A 16,317-nucleotide genomic window follows, 5' to 3' on the forward strand; every position below is an offset into this window, starting at 1 on the left:
CAAGGAGCTTCAGGCAAATCCCTCCTTCAGTTTTCTTACCACAACCTTGTGAGGTGAGCTGGGCCAAGCGTTCACACCCATTGAACCGTCTGTAACTGAGGGTGGACTTTGCTTCTCGCCCAACCTGTGAAGGTTGGAAAACATCAGCTGCAAACGAAGACTTTTGTAGGGCCCTGGGGGAGAATTCCATCACTAAGGCCGGGTAATTAAATTATATTGAAGGTGTCCCGGGATTAATGAGATAGCTTGGATTTACTGTAGGTATCTTTTAATGGTTGTGTTATTGATTGCACTGATCTATTCTTCTGCACCCATTTATCTTAATCTTGAAGGCTTAAGATGAATTCCACTCCTTTGCATAGACAGAACATCTGGATGGGGATTCTGCCATAGACAATGATGGTCAAGAATACTTACTAGCTCAGCCCAGATTTTTTTTTTAAGGCACAGATGTCAATTTTGTAGAGCTAAGAAGGAAAACAGCCCTTCTTTGATATGGTTGTTCACTTGGCTATGCTGGAAATTGCCTTCCCAAAACCTATGGGACTGAGAGCCCATTTAGCCAAAGCTGGAAGACCTAATACCGCTCTTATCAAACCTTAGTAAGATCCCACCTAGAATACTGCATCCAATTTTGGTCACCACACTATCTTGGATCTTGGAGTCTTAGCAAACAACCAGTGTAAATATGAGCCAGCAGTGCGTGGCAACAGCCAAAAAAGCCAATGCAATCCTAAGTTGCATTAGTAGAGGGATGCAATCAAGATCAAGGGAGGTACTAATACCACTCTAAAGCCTTAGTAAGACCACACCTAGAGTACTGCATCCAGTTTTGGTCACCACACTATAAAAATATTGAGAGTCTAGAAAGAGTGCAGAGAAGAGCAACCAAGATAATTAGGGGACTGGAGGATAAAACATACGATGAACGGTTGCAGGAACTGGGCAATGTAGTCTAGTGAAGAGAAGGACCAGGGGAGACAGGATAGCAGTGTTCCAACATTTGAAGGGCTGCCCCAGAGAGGAGGAGGAAGGGGTCAAGCTGTTTTCCAAGGCACCTGAATGCCAGACAAGGAATACTGGATGGAAACTGAACAAGGAGAGATTCAACCTAGAAATAAGGAGGAATTTTCTGACAGTGAGAACAATCAACTAATGGAACGGAAGTTGCCTTCAGAAGTTGTGGGAGCTTCATCACTGGAGGCTTTTAAGAAGAGACTGGACTGCCCTCTGTCAGAAACGGTGGTGGGCCTCCTGCTTGGGAGGGGGGGTTGGACTAGATGACCTTTACAACTCTGTTCATCTCTATCTTTTGGCATTGGGTGGGCCACCCATAAGCAAGACAAGAACGAGGCTCAAGAGAAAAAGAATTTTTAATGCATTCATGGCCTTCTCTCCTTTTCCCAGGTTCAGTTATTGGCCATGATCTGGTCGGCCCAGGCACGCAAGACACTGACCCGACCATAGACAGCCGGTGTGCTGATCGAGCAGCGGCTGCTACCCCAAGAAACGATGCCCACCAACTTCCAAATATTGCCATTCTGACACACCAGCGGTCCACCAGAGTCACCCTGCAGATACCAAAAACAAAAACAAAAAAGGGGTTTGAGTTCCTTGGAGACCCCACTTTGTTTGGGGGTGGGATTGGCCCCAATTTTCCCCACTTGGCATCTGGAAGCCAAAAGATCTTGCAGGTTCAGCTGAAATGTGGGCTTAAAGCACGTCGAACCAAGAACCAAGTCAGTGAAAACATTTGTGCCACCCACTAAGCTTGTCTGGTGTAAACCTGGTTAGTTTCCGTGTGGCTTGTTTAAACTAGCCCGCTTTGGTAGTTTATCATGCACGTCTTGAATAACTGAGAAATTGGGGCGAATGATTAATTCAACTAATCCATTAATTAATATGAACACAACTACTGTTTTTTTTTTATAGATCATCCTTCAACGCCAACATGGGGAAAAATGGTAATCCCCATCTGACCCAAGGCTCCCACACACACATAAAAAAAAAATGTTGGGTGACCCTTAGTCCCTAACTTGGATTAAAAACATTTTCCTTTAAATACCAACTCATAAGGAAATAGTAGAACTACTATATTTGGGCTGTAATCCTCCAAATGGCCACTAGAGGGAAGCAAAGGGCAACAAAGTTGTCTAGACCAGTGGTTTTTAACCTGTGGTCTGCAGCCCCCTAGAGGGCCATGATGCTCTCACAGGACTGAAAGCTTGTAGAATGAAATCTCAAGATAAGATTTGGGGGTCTATGGCATAGTCCCTGGCCACAAAAGGTATTTAAAGGGTCTGTGGTGAAGAAAAGGTCTGTTTTAAGATAAGACTGCTGGGTGGGGCATTCTGGGACTTGAAGTGCAGAGAAGAGCAACCAGGGTGATGAGGGGACTGGAGAATAAAACATATGATGAACTGTTACAGGAAGTGGGCCTGGCTAGTCTAGGGAAGAGAAGGACCAGGGGAGACAGGAGAGCATCTTCCAATATTTGAGGGGCTGCCCCAGAGAGGAGGAGGAAGGGGTCAAGCTATTCTCCAAGGCCCCCGAAAGGCCAGACAAGGAATAATGGATGGAAACTGAACAAGGAGAGATTCAACCTGGAAATAAGGAGAAACTTTCTGACAGTGAGAGCAATCAACCAAAGGAACAGAAGTTGCCTTCGGAAGTTGTGGGAGCTTCATCCCTGGAGCCTTTCAAGAAGAGACTGGACGGCCACCTGTCAGAAATGGTGTAGGGTCTTCTGTTTGGGTGGGGTGGGGGTTGGACTAGATGGCCTCCAAGGTCCCTTCCAACTCTGTTAATCAGTTAAATCCACCTATTTTAAAAACGGATCCAGACAACTCTAATCCTTTGCTGCCCTCTAGTGGACATTTGGAGAGCTTCTTAAAAGTTGCTGAGGTTTAGATTTTTGCAACCCCAATAAGACTAGCTTAAAAAAGAGCAATACGCCAATGGAGGAGATTTGGGTGTGTGTGTGTGTGTGTGTGTGTGTGTGCTCACCATACATGAAGAAGAGCCTGCTGCACCGGCGCAGATCATCGAGTCAGTGATTTTGTTGCCCCAGAATTCACTGCACTGCTGATTGGACAGGAGAGGCAGGGCTGTTTGTTGCAACTTGCAAGGGGTGTCGAAAGCTGCAAGAGAAAAGATTAAATCAGCGGCTAGGAGGTTTCCGGTGTTAAAGGATCTCATTCGTCTTTGGCTGCTCTCTGGCCTCCCCTGAGCTCAGAACTCACCCCCAGAAGGCTGATCAGCTGCTCCGTGTTAGATTTTTCTTAGCTCCCCCCACCCCCCAGATCCCTGTTGGCATCATGCTGGAGATACAACAACACCCCTTTGGCCTATGATTGCAACCTGAAGTGCTTGCAGTAGACAGAGAGAAATCCGTTTATCTTCCCGTTTCCCCTGCCTTCCCTTCCTCTGTTATTTCCCCTCAGCTGAATTTCAAAAGTAAATGTTTCAGGGCAGGATTTAAGTTTTTTGTACTTCAATGCCACGCAATGTTGGAAGTTAAAACCCACCCAACCCCTCCTAGAAAAATGAAATACTTTAGGATATATCTAAAAGGCAGAATAGTTCCCCTAAAAGAGAAGTAGAAACTCAGAGAGGCAGAAACTCAGCCCCCTCCCACCTTGGCTAACAAGTCATTAAGGCCTGGGGCAGTCTATTCTACACAACAAAGATCTACTCCAGGTAGAGCTATAATAGGAATTGCCCAAAGCTCTTTCATTACATCATCATCCAGCAAGGCTCAACCAAGCCTGGGACTCAGGACAGCCTACGGAGTTGCCCCTGCATGGCCCCATGGGAGTCTGACAACCAATCAGAATACAAGCTCAAATTCAAATCCCAACAGAGGGCATAAAACCCAGGGATTCTCAGCATCTCATTCCCTTTTTTCCTCCTAGGATCTCCAAGGCAGGTGATCCTGTTCATCAGTAAACCTTCTTTTCCAAGCAACTTCCATGAATCCAGTGTCTTTTTCCCCACTTGGAACTGAACCCAGAAGGATATTTCTTCCAACAGCAGAAAATAAGTTCATAGTTGAGTTGATGGTGTTGGCTAGGAGGAACTAGCAAGCTCCTCTTCCCTCCTTTTCCTTTCCTTTCCCCTCTCCTCTCCTCTCCCCTCTTCCCTTCTCGCCACTCGCCTCTCTTCATCACTCCCTTCCTTCCTCTCCCCTCTTTTTCCCCCAGTTTTTTTTAAATTTTTTACACATCTCTTCATGTGAGCAATGTGATTCCAGATTACAATATTTATACATAGTCATAGTTACACTTTCAACTTTCTTAATTAATATCACTTCAAATTATTATCCATTCGACTAATCGTTAGATAAATTTCCCTTTCAATATTTCAATTCATTAATTCAATATCAAAATAATTTCATCCTCACATATATTTTCAATTCTTTATCCCCTATTATTTCCATTTTCAGCTTACCACCTATTTTATGTTACCTTATGTAGTTATCATCTATAACTTTCTCAAGACCAATATATAATTAAGACAGTCAATGAAAGAAAAAACGAATAAAACTAAAGTAAGATTAATACATTTAGGATCCACATGGTATATCCCCCCATCTACAATATATCTGATATCTATGCCAGAGATATTCATATAATCATTTCATATTTTTTCTGTTTCCAAAATGTACCTATATAATTTTAATACATTTTCATTCCCTTGCTTTTGATTATAATATAATTCATTCATTATAAATATTTTACATTCCCACATAATCCCTTCTAGTTAATTATATTTTCTATTTTCTCATATCCTTTGTATAATCAATTGTATTTTCTATTTCATGTATAGCACAAAGAAAAAAATAAAATAAAAACAGAGTTAATTTCCACTTTTACTTCCCTTTGACCAATATTAACCTATAGCATTTATAATTCACACTTTTTAAACATAATTAATACCAGATTTTCACCCGTGATCATATTCTCTGTTTTCCTAATATTATTTAAGTAGTCATTCGCATATTTTAGAATATATATGTGTGTGTGTGTGTGTGTGTGTGTGTGTATGTATGTATGGTATTCAGCTTTGTTCGGGTATTTTCCCACGTCATTATAGTTGTGCTTTTAAAGTTGTAGCAACGTTTCGGCAGAATCTCATCTGCCATCATCAGGCTTCTGTATTGTGTTCGTCTGTGAGTCAGACTTTCATCCATATATATATGGATTAATAACAATAGAACCCTCTTAATATCACTCACTCCATCTCCATTTTTCTCATCTATAATTATCTAATAATCTTAAGGTAACTCCTGATAAGTTATAAACTTCAAATCTCCCCAGTCTACATTTCTAATAAAAAATACAAAGATACATTCCCATGTGGTGTCCCCATTTTATGCTATATCTAACCTTTATCTCTAAATCTCTCTGCCTTGTCATTTCTCTTAATTTTAGCCAGCTTTCCTTTTACTAAGTTTTCCTGGCCTTTCCTCTTTATCCCTCTTTTTTTCCTCTAATATTACGTTTATTTCCATCTGCCAGTCCCCCATCTTTCCTCCCCCACTTTCCTTTTCTCTTTTTTGAAATTTCTTCTTGTACAGCTTCTTCTTTTGCTTACTCTTGGGAGCTTTTTCTCTTTTATTTATTATCTCTGTCATCAATGTCTTAGTTTTAGTTCCTTCCTCTCCCCTCTATTCCTGTCTCACTTTCACCCTTTCCCTTTCCTTCTCTTTTTCATCCCTTCCCTTCCCTTTCCTTGGCCCTCAGGTACCACCTATTCTCTCAGGTTGTACAATACACCTCCCTACTCCTTGGTGAAGTGTGAGAAGAAGCCCTCAGCTTTCTTTCACAAACTGGGAGCAAAGATCCTGGAGATACTAGCTTTCAGGAGAAATCGTTGGTCTCAAGACAGGCAGGTACTGGGGAATGCGGAGTTTCTTAATTTAGATGGCTCCAACTCTCCAACTTATGGGTTGAGTCGCAGAGATATTTTTTGCTGTGCTAGCTGGTCCCTCTGTGGTTGTACATAAAATAAAACCTCTGTTCTGACCCAGGCTTTGTAAACCGTAATTGTTCACAAACTTGTTTTAAAAACAAAACCTATTTTATTGCAATGCTGGGAATTGTATTCATTCCCAGCCAGAATTAAACTCAAGCAGTTCCCCAAGATAAGCACACACCTTTCAGTTCTGTGAAGTGCTGCCAAAAACAGAAGTATCAAATGAACTAGAAAAGAAACCAACCAAAGTACAAAGAGCTTTCAGGATGACTCGGAACCGATCGAACGACTTTGCTTCCTGCAAAGGTTTCATCATCTTTGCCTGTCCTTTATACCTTAGGGGAAGGGCAATCATAACCTCAGCCTTACTCCCGAGTCGCCTCTTTTGTTTCAGCTGTTCTCGCCTTCTAGCAGCTCTGTGCACACGCACACTGGGAACAGGCTCCCCTGGGTCCTCTGCCTCGCTGCTGCCAGACTCCAAAGGCTTCAAAGGCAGCACCCCATTCCCAGATGGCCCTGGCCCCATCTCTGCATCGGACGCAGGACCCTCGTCCGAGTCTTCTCCAGACTCTCGGACTGGTCCCCATTCTTCCCCGCTGTCTGATTCTGCTGCCGTCGGCACCGGCTGCTGGCGAACCACAACAACTTCCAGATGACTTACATGGACCTAAGGAATCTTTCTTGGGAGCAGAAGAAGACCCCTGCCATTGCTGCCTTCCAACTTTTGTCCATCCTAGACCTGGCCGTGTTTAGCCAAAGCTGGTTAGGGCAATCCTCTTTTCACCACTTCCCTACTGGCTCAAACTTACTTCTTCATTCTTCTTCACGCTAGTTTCAAACCAAGCAGAAGGAAGAAGCAGACCCCTAAATAGCCCACATGGCTCTCAGACCCACCATTGTACCGCGTCTTCCCCCAGCCAGTGGTGACACAGAGGTCTCCACTCTGGAACGAGTCTGTGGCATCGGTCAGGCACACGGGAGACACGGTGTCACTGAACGTGGCAGGGGTGGCCAGCTTGATAAGGGCGATATCGTTGTTGAGTTTCCCGGAGTCCCAGTCAGGATGGACAAAGACCTGGTGGGAGAAGAGAGAAGCTGTTAAGGCTGCAAGGAGGAGGTGGTGACGTGGAGGAAGTCCAGAAGTTCATTAGGTCCCTTCTGGCTTATCTTTGCTTACGGGTTTGCCCATCACCCTTTGCCAGTCTTTTGATTTCCAGATCAGGAAATCAAAGTTATGAAGGCTGAGGCTACTTTTGGCATAAAGTTTATAGTAACAGAATATAGAATCACAGAGTTGGAAGGGACCTCGGGGGGTCTTCTAGTCCAGCCCTTTGCTCAAACAGGAGACTCTCTACCATTCTGGGCAAATGGCTGTGTAATCTCTTCTTGCAACCGTTCTTCCTGTTTTATTTTCCAGTTCCCTTGATCATCTTTGTTCTTTTTCTCTGCACTCTTTCTAGAGTCTCAATATCTTTTTTGTATCGTGAGAATATTGCACCCAGCCAAACTGGGTGCAATATTCTACGTATGGTATTACTAAAGCAATACTAATATGTCACATGATCATGATTCTATCCCTCTGTTAATGCAACCTAGGATTGTGTTGGCTTTTCTGGCTGCTGCTGCACACTGCTGGCTCACGAATAAGAACAGAACAGAATAGAATAATGGAATGAAGAAGAGAAGAGAAGAGAAGAGAAGAGAAGAGAAGAGAAGAGAAGAGAAGAGGAATAAGGAAGAATGGGATAGGATAGAATAGAATAGAATAGAATAGAATAGAATAGAATAGAATAGAATAGAATAGAATAGAATAGAATAGAATAGAATAGAATATTGGGATGAAGAATAGAACAGAACAGGATAGAAGCTGGAAGGGACCTTGGAGGTCTTCTAGTCTAGCCCCCTGCTCAAACTGGAGAACCTATAACATTTCAGATACGTGGCTGCTAGTCTCTTCTTGAAAACCTCCAGCGATGAAGCACCTATGACTTCTGAATGCCAGCTTTTCCACTGGTCAATTGTCCTCAATGTTAGGAAGTTTCTCCTTAGTTCAAGATTGCTTCTCCCCTTGATTAGTTTCCATCCTTGGTTTCTTGTCCTGCCTTCTGGGGCTTTGGAGCATAATTTGACCCCCTTCTTCTTTGTGGCAGCCCCTCAAATACTGGAAGGCTGCTATCATGTCACCGCTAATTCTTCTTTTCTTTAGACTAGCCAGGTCCAAATTTAAATGATTGACTCCAAGATCCCTCTCAACAGTTACTGCTTGTTTGGCCAGGTTTCACCTAATCTGTACTTGTACATTTGATTTTTCTTGCCTAAGTGTAAAAGCTTATTTTTCTCTATACTGAATTTCATTGTGTTAGATAGGGCCCAATTCAAGTCTGTCAAGATCCATCTGGATCTTGAGCCTATCTTCTAGGCTGCTGGCTATTGCTGCCAGTTTAGTATCATCGGCAAATTTGATAAGTTTCCCTTCTATTCCCTCATCTAAATCATTTATGAACATGTTGAGGAGTACTGGGCCTAAGACGGAACCTTGTGGCACCCCACTGCTTACTTCCCTCCATGTAGATATAGTTCCATTTTGATCTACAGGCTGAGTGTACCCTGTCAGCCAGTTGTGAATCCATTTAGTGTCTACATTTTCCTATCTTTCCAAGAAGTAGGCTATGGTCTACTTTATCAAAGTGCTTCGACATCTAGTGGCCTCACCCACCTTCTCAACAGCCAGCTTCTGTATCTTCTCTTCGGAAGAGCAACGGTCAAATTCTCCAAGCACCACAAAATTGTTGGTCCTGCAGGAGGCAAACAAAAAGGTGAATGCCAGGCACACATCAAGAAAGCGAAGACGATAAAGCAGGAAGGGTTACATTGAATACTTTATTTAAAGAGGAAAATACGTTCTTATTTGGATATCACTTCTGGAATTTGTGCTTGTGAAGAAAAAAAAATGAAACTCTGATTTTGGTTTTGTTGATTAGAAAGATTTGGTGTTATAGAAATGGTTAGTTTCTATATATTAACGTGTAAAAGCCAAACGTGGAGATTGGAGTTTTATTTATCTTGTACTGTGCTAGGATGAGTTGGAAGTCAATGCCCCCCCCTTTTCTTCCTTTTTCTCTTCCTCCTTGTATTTCACACCCCCTTTTCCCTGCTCCCTTTCCTTCCCTTAATTTCCTATTTTCCTTTCTTTTTTGTACTTTATACAATAAAAAATTTTAAAAAATGAAAAAGAAAGCATGGGGGCACAGCACAGCTTGGCATCCACCTGCAGAAGTGGGTAGGTGACTTCAACAGCCCATAAAATAAAATTATGTGCTCAAGAGCTCACAAACAAACAAGTTGAAGTCCTGGAGGGTCTTTCAGAACAGGGGTCTCCAACCTTGGCAACTTTAAGACTTGTGGACTTCAACTCCCAGAATTCCTCAGCCAGCTTTTCAAAACGTAACATCACCAAACCGGTAGTTACCCCGGTCGGATCCCACCCCTGGTCCTAAGTCCCTTTTTTAAGTACTGATGTAACTTTGAACGGTCACTAAGCGAACTGTTGTAAATTGAGGACTATTTGTATTACCACCCACTTTTAAAGCAAAAATCCAGCGTGATCTTTTTTTAACCAAATGCCACCATGCCTGAATACCGTTTACAAATGACAATTACAAAAAGGTTTTCTGTTCTTAGCCCAAACCCATCTTTCCTTTTCTCGCTTGCTTTACGTAAGGTAAAGGTAACGGCTCCCCTCCTCGCAGATGCGTGCTACTCATTCCCGGCTCTAGGGGGCGGTGCTCCTCTCCATTACAAAGCCAAAGAGCCAGCGCTGTCCGAAGACGTCTCCGTGGTCATGTAGCCAGCATGGCTAAATGCCGAAGGTGCACGGTGTTACCCTCCCACCAAAGGGGTCTCTATTTTTCTCCTTGCATTTTTTTACGTGCTTTCGAACTGCTAGATTGGCAGAAGCTGGGACAAAGGAACAGGAGCTCACTCCATTATGGGGATTCGAACTGCCGAATTGCTGACCTTTCTGATCGACAAGCTCAGCGTCTTAGCCGTTGAGCCACCTTTTAGCCCTTTTAGAGACCTATCCTTAATGGTCTCTCAAAGTCCATGATTACTTGATGGCACATAACCCATCAATCGAGTTGCTTCTCTACTAGTATTCATTTTAATCGAGTGAAATTAAAGTGTTGGCCCCCAGCTAACTCATAAGGGCAGAGTTTTGCTCTCCCAACAATAGTTCCTTCCTCCTTAGTGAACTTCAGATGTGATCCTCATCCATCCTCACAGTTCCCAGGCGCCCTCGGCTTTTTCTCTAACTCCCAAGGTGCGTCTCAACAGTTCCAACAAGTTTGAGAAGGTCTGCTGCCTTAATCTCTTGGAATCTGATCAATAAGCGTCTTAGCCACTGAGCCACTGTGTCCCTTAATAAGTAAGTAAGTAAGACATACACACTTGTTATTGCCCCAAATATCTCCCCTACAAGCACCACTGCCTGATGCAACTTCCCCCCTCCACAAACACAGCAAGGAAGAAAGTGTGTACTCACGTCACTCCACAATGGGCTGCTGTTACCACCCAGTTTTCGTTAACCAGGGACCCACCGCAGAAATGCCATCCGCTTGGCTCCTGCGAGGAAAGCCAACACAAAGACGTTGTAAGACCCATGTCAGACTGTAGTTGGCAAGAGATACACCTTGTATGGCCCCGGAGAACTGCTGGGAGCTAAACAAGGCCAGGATAGATCCGGTACTGTTCAGGTAACCTAACCCTCCACGGTTTAAATGCAGGTGTCTCCCATTTCCTCCTCAAATGGGGTTGAGGATCAGGCCTGGACAATTTAGAATTGTAGAATTATAGAATAACAAGAGTTGGAAGGAACCTTGGAGGTCTAATTTCATCATCTCTTTCATTTCGGTTTTATGATCTCTTCATCGTGGCCCTTCTACCTTCTTCCAGGGATATCCAAAAGATATGGTTAAAAAAAAAAAAATAAGATAGTGGCCACAACAAAACAAGGCTAGCTCTATCCAAGAAGTATATAAAAAATGAGGAACTCTTCCATCACATCACTATATATTGCCATTCTGGTGGGTGTTTTTTCTCACTATATTCTGCAGGCATCTCTATTACCTGGATCATTGGCTTTATGGCTTAGCACCCGAAGGCCAGACAAGGAACAATGGATGGAAACGGAACAAGGAGAAATTCAACTTGGAAGTAAGGAGAAACTTTCTGACAATGAGAACAATCAACCAAAGGAACAGAAGTTGCCCTCGGAAGTTGTGGGAGCGCCATCACTTGAGACTTTCAAGAAGAGACTGGACTGCCACTTGTCAGAAATGGTGTAGGGTCTGCTCCTTGGGCTGGGGGTTGGACTAGATGACCTCCAAGGTCCCTTCCAACTCTATAAATCTGTTCTCTGTTATCTTTGCCTACAAGACAGGGGCAGATGCCCGCATTCTTCGCTGGGCTCTGAAGGGGCATCTTAGCTGGCACAGAGATTCAAGCGAAGCTCTTGAGGAACGTGCTGAGAAAGGCCGGTTCTTCCTAGGGTTTGTGGATAATTATATGGGCGGATTCTCTGAAAGCAGGAGAATTCGGAGGACTCTGCAGAAGCAGAAGTGGGTGAATGTGTATATACACATATATACACACATATACATACATACATGCACATGCACACAACACACAACACACAAATACACACACACACACACACACATATATATATGAAAACAAAAAAGTCGATGCCACAACTTACTACAAAAATTGCATATATGATTTGTTTTTCAAGGTGGAAAAACTTAATAAAAATATCTTTAAAAAAAAAAAAAAAAGAATTTCCAGGTTTTGTCTTCCCTTAGGTAAGAACTGTGTATGCGATGCCCATGAAAAGCATAACATCGCACTATCGCAGCTGCCCTTGTGGCATTTCTGACCACAAACCACAGCTATCTTTGCATGGGCATTTTTTGGGCGGGGGCAGGGCCACCTTAACAGCATTATGGGCCCCGGGCAAAGCAGTGTCCTGGGTCCCCTACCACAACTACTCACAGGAATAAAAATGTAAATAGCCAATAAAATTAAACCTATATTTGCATGTTACTATCAACTAAAAAAACGCAGTAAAATGTCATAAATGTGTTGCTGTATTTATATGACACAAGGTGCATTGAAGGGTGAATGTATCTTGTGTCATATATATGTACACAGATTAGTATGGGGCCCCTATGCCCATCAGGCCCATGTGTTAAAACAGCCCTGGGCACAGGGTGGGGGCGGACAGGAGAGGAGGAGGAGAGAAAAAATATGGAACAGGTTGCAGAAAGGCAAGCACAGAAGACCAAGGCCTGGGTGCTCCAAACTGCAACTGAAATAAAATCAGAAGGAAAAGTGGGGAGACCATATGGAAGGAAGTAACGGAAGAGAATGCCATCTGGAGACCTCCTCATATAAAGGATGTGCAGAAGGTGTGCCCAGCGTACAGTAACAGCTTTGGGTGGAAAGGCTTGGATGACTGTACCCTGTATTAGTGTGTAGTAACTCATTTGCACATTGAAAGGTTGACTTGAGTGGAAACCTGATTCTACTCTTAACAGATCAACAGAGTTGGAAGGGACCTTGTAGGTCATCTAGTCCAACCTCTCCCCCCTCCCGCCCAAGCAGGTGACCCTGCACCATTTCTGACAGATGGCTGTCCAGTCTCTTCCTGAAAGCCTCCAGGGATGAAGCTCCCACAATTTCCAAAGGCAACTTCTGTTCCACTGGTTGATTGTTCTCACTGTCAAAAAATTCCTCTTTATTTCCAGGTTGAGTCTCTCCTTGTTCAGTTTCCATCCATTATTCATTTTCTGGCCTTCAAGTGCCTTAGAAAATAGCTTGACCCCTTCCTCCTCTCTGGGGCAGCCCCTCAAATATTGGAAGATGCTCTCATGTCCCCCCTGGTCCATCTCTTCCCTAGACTAGCCAGGCCCAGTTCCTGCAACCCGTCCATCGTATATTTTAGCCTCCACTCCCCTAATTGTCTTAATTGCTCTTTAGGATAAATATTTGGATTCAGCTTTCGCTCTGTGTCCTGTGCATTCTGCGCATGGTCAGAGGCTCTGCAGCCTCCTTAGTCAAGCCCTGCAACATTGAGAAGGCCAGACTACAGTTGAAAGCTTCTGGAAGGGAAACCATCAAGCAAGAGGGAAATGCAGCCATCCCTTCCCTGCGTCCATTACCTGTAAAGACACCTGCCAGGGCCACGATCCGGGCACCGCATCCTCTCCGTTGACGATACGGGAGTAGCCTGTGATCACGGGCTTGATGGCAGGATCCCCGCAGGCTGGAAGCAACAGAGAAGATCATCTTTATCGGTGGTGAGATTCAAATTCTTTTACTCCCGGTTCTTTGGGCGTGGCTTGGTGGGCATGGCAGGGGAAGGATACTGCAAAATCCCCCTTCCCTCCCCACCCCCACTAACCTGCTTTCCAGCTCCGTTCTCTCATGCAGGGCAACCAAAGGAGACCCAGCCGATCAGCTGGGACTCAATGGGAGGCAGAGAAGAGATGGGGTTGGCGGGGCCAGTCAGAGGTGGGATTGGCCGGTTCTCCGAAGCACTCAAAATTTCCGTTACCGGTTCTCAAGACCCCGTCAGAACCAGCTGAATCCCACCTCTGCTCTTTCCCCAATTCTACTATTTGCTTTGAGTTAGTGGCCATCAATGTCAACCTGGGAAGGACACAGACGGAAGCAGCCAGCAGCCCCATACGATGGACACAAGCTTCTCCACGGTCATGAGATCAAAATCTGGGCATTTGGCAGCTGGCATGGATGCTTAGCAATGGAAATTCAATAGTTATTTGCACTTCTATGTTCATAGAATAGAATAGAATAGAATAGGAACATGAGAAGAGAAGAGAAGAGAAGAGAAGAGAAGAGAAGAGAAGAGAAGAGAAGAGAAGAGAAGAGAAGAGAAGAGGAATAAGAAAGAATGGGATAGGGTAGGGTAGGGTAGGGTAGGGTAGAGTAGAATAGAATAGAATGGAATGGAATGGAATGGAATGGAATGGAGTGGAGTGGAGTGGAGTGGAGTGGAGTGGAGAGTGGAGTGGGATGGAATGGGATAGAATAGAATAGAATAGAATAGAATAGAATAGAATAGAAACATGAGAAGAGAAGAGAATAGAAGAGGGGAGAAGAGAAGAGAAGAGAAGAGAAGAGAAGAGAAGAGAAGAGAAGAGAAGAGAAAAGAGAAGAGGAAAAAGAATGGGATAGGGTAGGGTAGGGTAGGGTAGGGTAGGGTAGGGTAGGATAGAATAGAATAGAATAGAATAGAATAGAATAGGAACATGAGAAGAGAAGAGAAGAGAAGAGAAGAGAAGAGAAGAGAAGAGAAGAGGAATAAGAAAGAATGGGATAGGGTAGGGTAGGGTAGGGTAGGGTAGGGTAGGGTAGAGTAGAATAGAATGGAATGGAATGGAATGGAATGGAATGGAGTGGAGTGGAGTGGAGTGGAGTGGAGAGTGGAGTGGGATGGAATGGGATAGGATAGAATAGAATAGAATAGAATAGAATAGAATAGAATAGAATAGAATAGAATAGAATAGAATAGGAACATGAGAAGAGAAGAGAAGAGAAGAGGGGAGAAGAGAAGAGAAGAGAAGAGAAGAGAAGAGAAGAGAAGAGAAAAAAGAAAGAATGGGATAGGGTAGGGTAGGGTAGGATAGAATAGAATAGAATAGAATAGAATAGAATAGAATAGAATAGGAACATGAGAAGAGAAGAGAAGAGAAGAGAAGAGGAATAAGAAAGAATGGGATAGGGTAGGGTAGGGTAGGGTAGAGTAGAGTAGAGTAGAGTAGAATAGAATAGAATAGAATAGAATGGAATGGAATGGAATGGAACGGAATGGAACGGAACGGAACGGAACAGAACAGAATAACAGAGTTGGAAGGGACCTTAAAGGTCTTCTAGTCTAACCCCTTGCTTAGGCAGAAAATCCTACACCACTTCAGACAAATGGTTATATCCAACATCTTCTTTAAAACTTCCAGCATTGGAGCATTTGTTCCACTGATTAATTCTTTCTAACTGTCAGGGAATTTCTCCTTAGTTCTAGGTTGCTTCTCTCCTGGATCAGTTTCCACCCATTGCTTCTTGTCCTGCCACTTCAGGTGCTTTGGAGAAAAGCTGGACTCCCTCTTCTTTGTGGAGATATTGGAAGACCGCTGTCATGTCACCCCTGGTCCTTCTTTTCTTCAAACTAGCCATGCCCAATTCCTGCAACCATTCTTGATATGTTTCAGCCTCCAGTCCCCTAATCATCTTGGTTGCTCTTGCAAGCTAGTTGGCTGACCAAACCCTGGATTATTCAGCCAGGTTCGGAAAGGACATTCCTTGCCTCAAGGACTGTAGAAAAATTCACAAAAGGTTGAATACTTACAGGGTGGCAGAGTAAAAGCAGTTGCGGCACTAAGAAATGCCAGGCAAGCCAAGAACCACAACGAAGCCATATTTGAACCTCCTGAGCCGGCAGCTTAATAGAAATGAAGGTACAGATGTTTCTACTTTTATTTTGTGTACGTAGCGGGTATGTTTACCAAGAGTTGTATACCCAGCATACAACGTTCTGCTACGTTTTCCTTTTAGCCTGTGACAAAAGGGTTGGTCCATGGGAATGGACACACCGGTCTCTTGATAATTCGATCAATAATTGGCAGGAGCTTGAAATGGGCTTATTGACATGTTAACCGCAGCTAAATTAAATTTCTTGGCCAATGTCTTAGGGACAATCAGAAGAAGATTCTAGGTGTTTTTCCCTTTCTCCTGGTCTTTGCAAAAGAGGGACAGAAATGTTGATCTGTGGGTGGCGGGAAATTGGGAATCCACAGCTGTCAATATCTTTCAATCAATCAATCAGAATAGAGCTGGAAGGGATCTTGAAGGTCTATGTCAGATAGGTGGTTGTCCAGTCTCTTCTTGTAAACCTCGTGATGAAGCACCCACAACTTCTGAAGGCAAGTGGTTCCACTGGTTGATCGTCCTCCCTGGCAGGAAATTCCTCCTGAATTCCAGGTGGCTTCTCTCCTTCATTAATTTCCATCCATTAGTTCTTGTCCTGCCTTCAGGTCCTATCGTATCACCCCTTGCCCTCCTTTTCTCTGGAAAAGAATATATCTAGATCAGGGGTGTCCAACCTTGGCAACTTTAAGCCTGGAGGACTTCAACTCCCAGAATTCCCCAGCCAGCTTTGCTGGCTGGGGAATTCTGGGAGTTGAAGTCCTCCAGGCTTAAAGTTGCCAAGGTTGGACACCCCTGATCTAGATCATAGATCTAGACAATTGTGACAAGTTGCTACCT

The 16,317-nt window shown here is 43.8% G+C and overlaps 1 protein-coding gene across 1 annotated transcript; it reads right to left on the reverse strand.

The window, feature by feature from the left end:
- Positions 1-1,350: 1,350 nt before the first annotated feature.
- LOC113420320 (chymotrypsinogen A-like) lies at positions 1,351-15,552 on the reverse strand. The gene is made up of 7 exons (XM_087971772.1): positions 15,401-15,552; positions 13,197-13,300; positions 10,520-10,599; positions 8,693-8,771; positions 6,871-7,051; positions 3,007-3,140; positions 1,351-1,571 (listed from the first exon to the last, which is right to left on the reverse strand). Exons 1-7 carry the CDS (start codon positions 15,468-15,470, stop codon positions 1,410-1,412), a joined length of 810 nt encoding a protein of 269 aa, XP_087827898.1. The 5' UTR covers positions 15,471-15,552; the 3' UTR covers positions 1,351-1,409.
- Between the last annotated feature and the right edge of the window lie 765 nt (positions 15,553-16,317).

The sequence above is a fragment of the Notechis scutatus genome, chromosome 9 (genome assembly GCF_049901735.1).
Source record: "Notechis scutatus isolate UNSWTSFEM ecotype Mainland chromosome 9, rNotScu1.2, whole genome shotgun sequence".
NCBI lineage: Eukaryota > Metazoa > Chordata > Lepidosauria > Squamata > Elapidae > Notechis > Notechis scutatus.

Coding starts and splice junctions, on each gene's coding strand:
- LOC113420320 (XM_087971772.1), bottom strand. CDS start 15,470: ATGGCTTCGTTGTGGTTCTTGGCTTGCCTGGCATTTCTTAGTGCCGCA. Junction 13,301..15,400: donor TGCTTTTACTCTGCCACCCT/GTAAGTATTCAA, acceptor TGTTGCTTCCAG/CCTGCGGGGATCCTGCCATC. Junction 3,141..6,870: donor GGGGAAGACGCGGTACAATG/GTGGGTCTGAGA, acceptor TTTCTCTTGCAG/CTTTCGACACCCCTTGCAAG.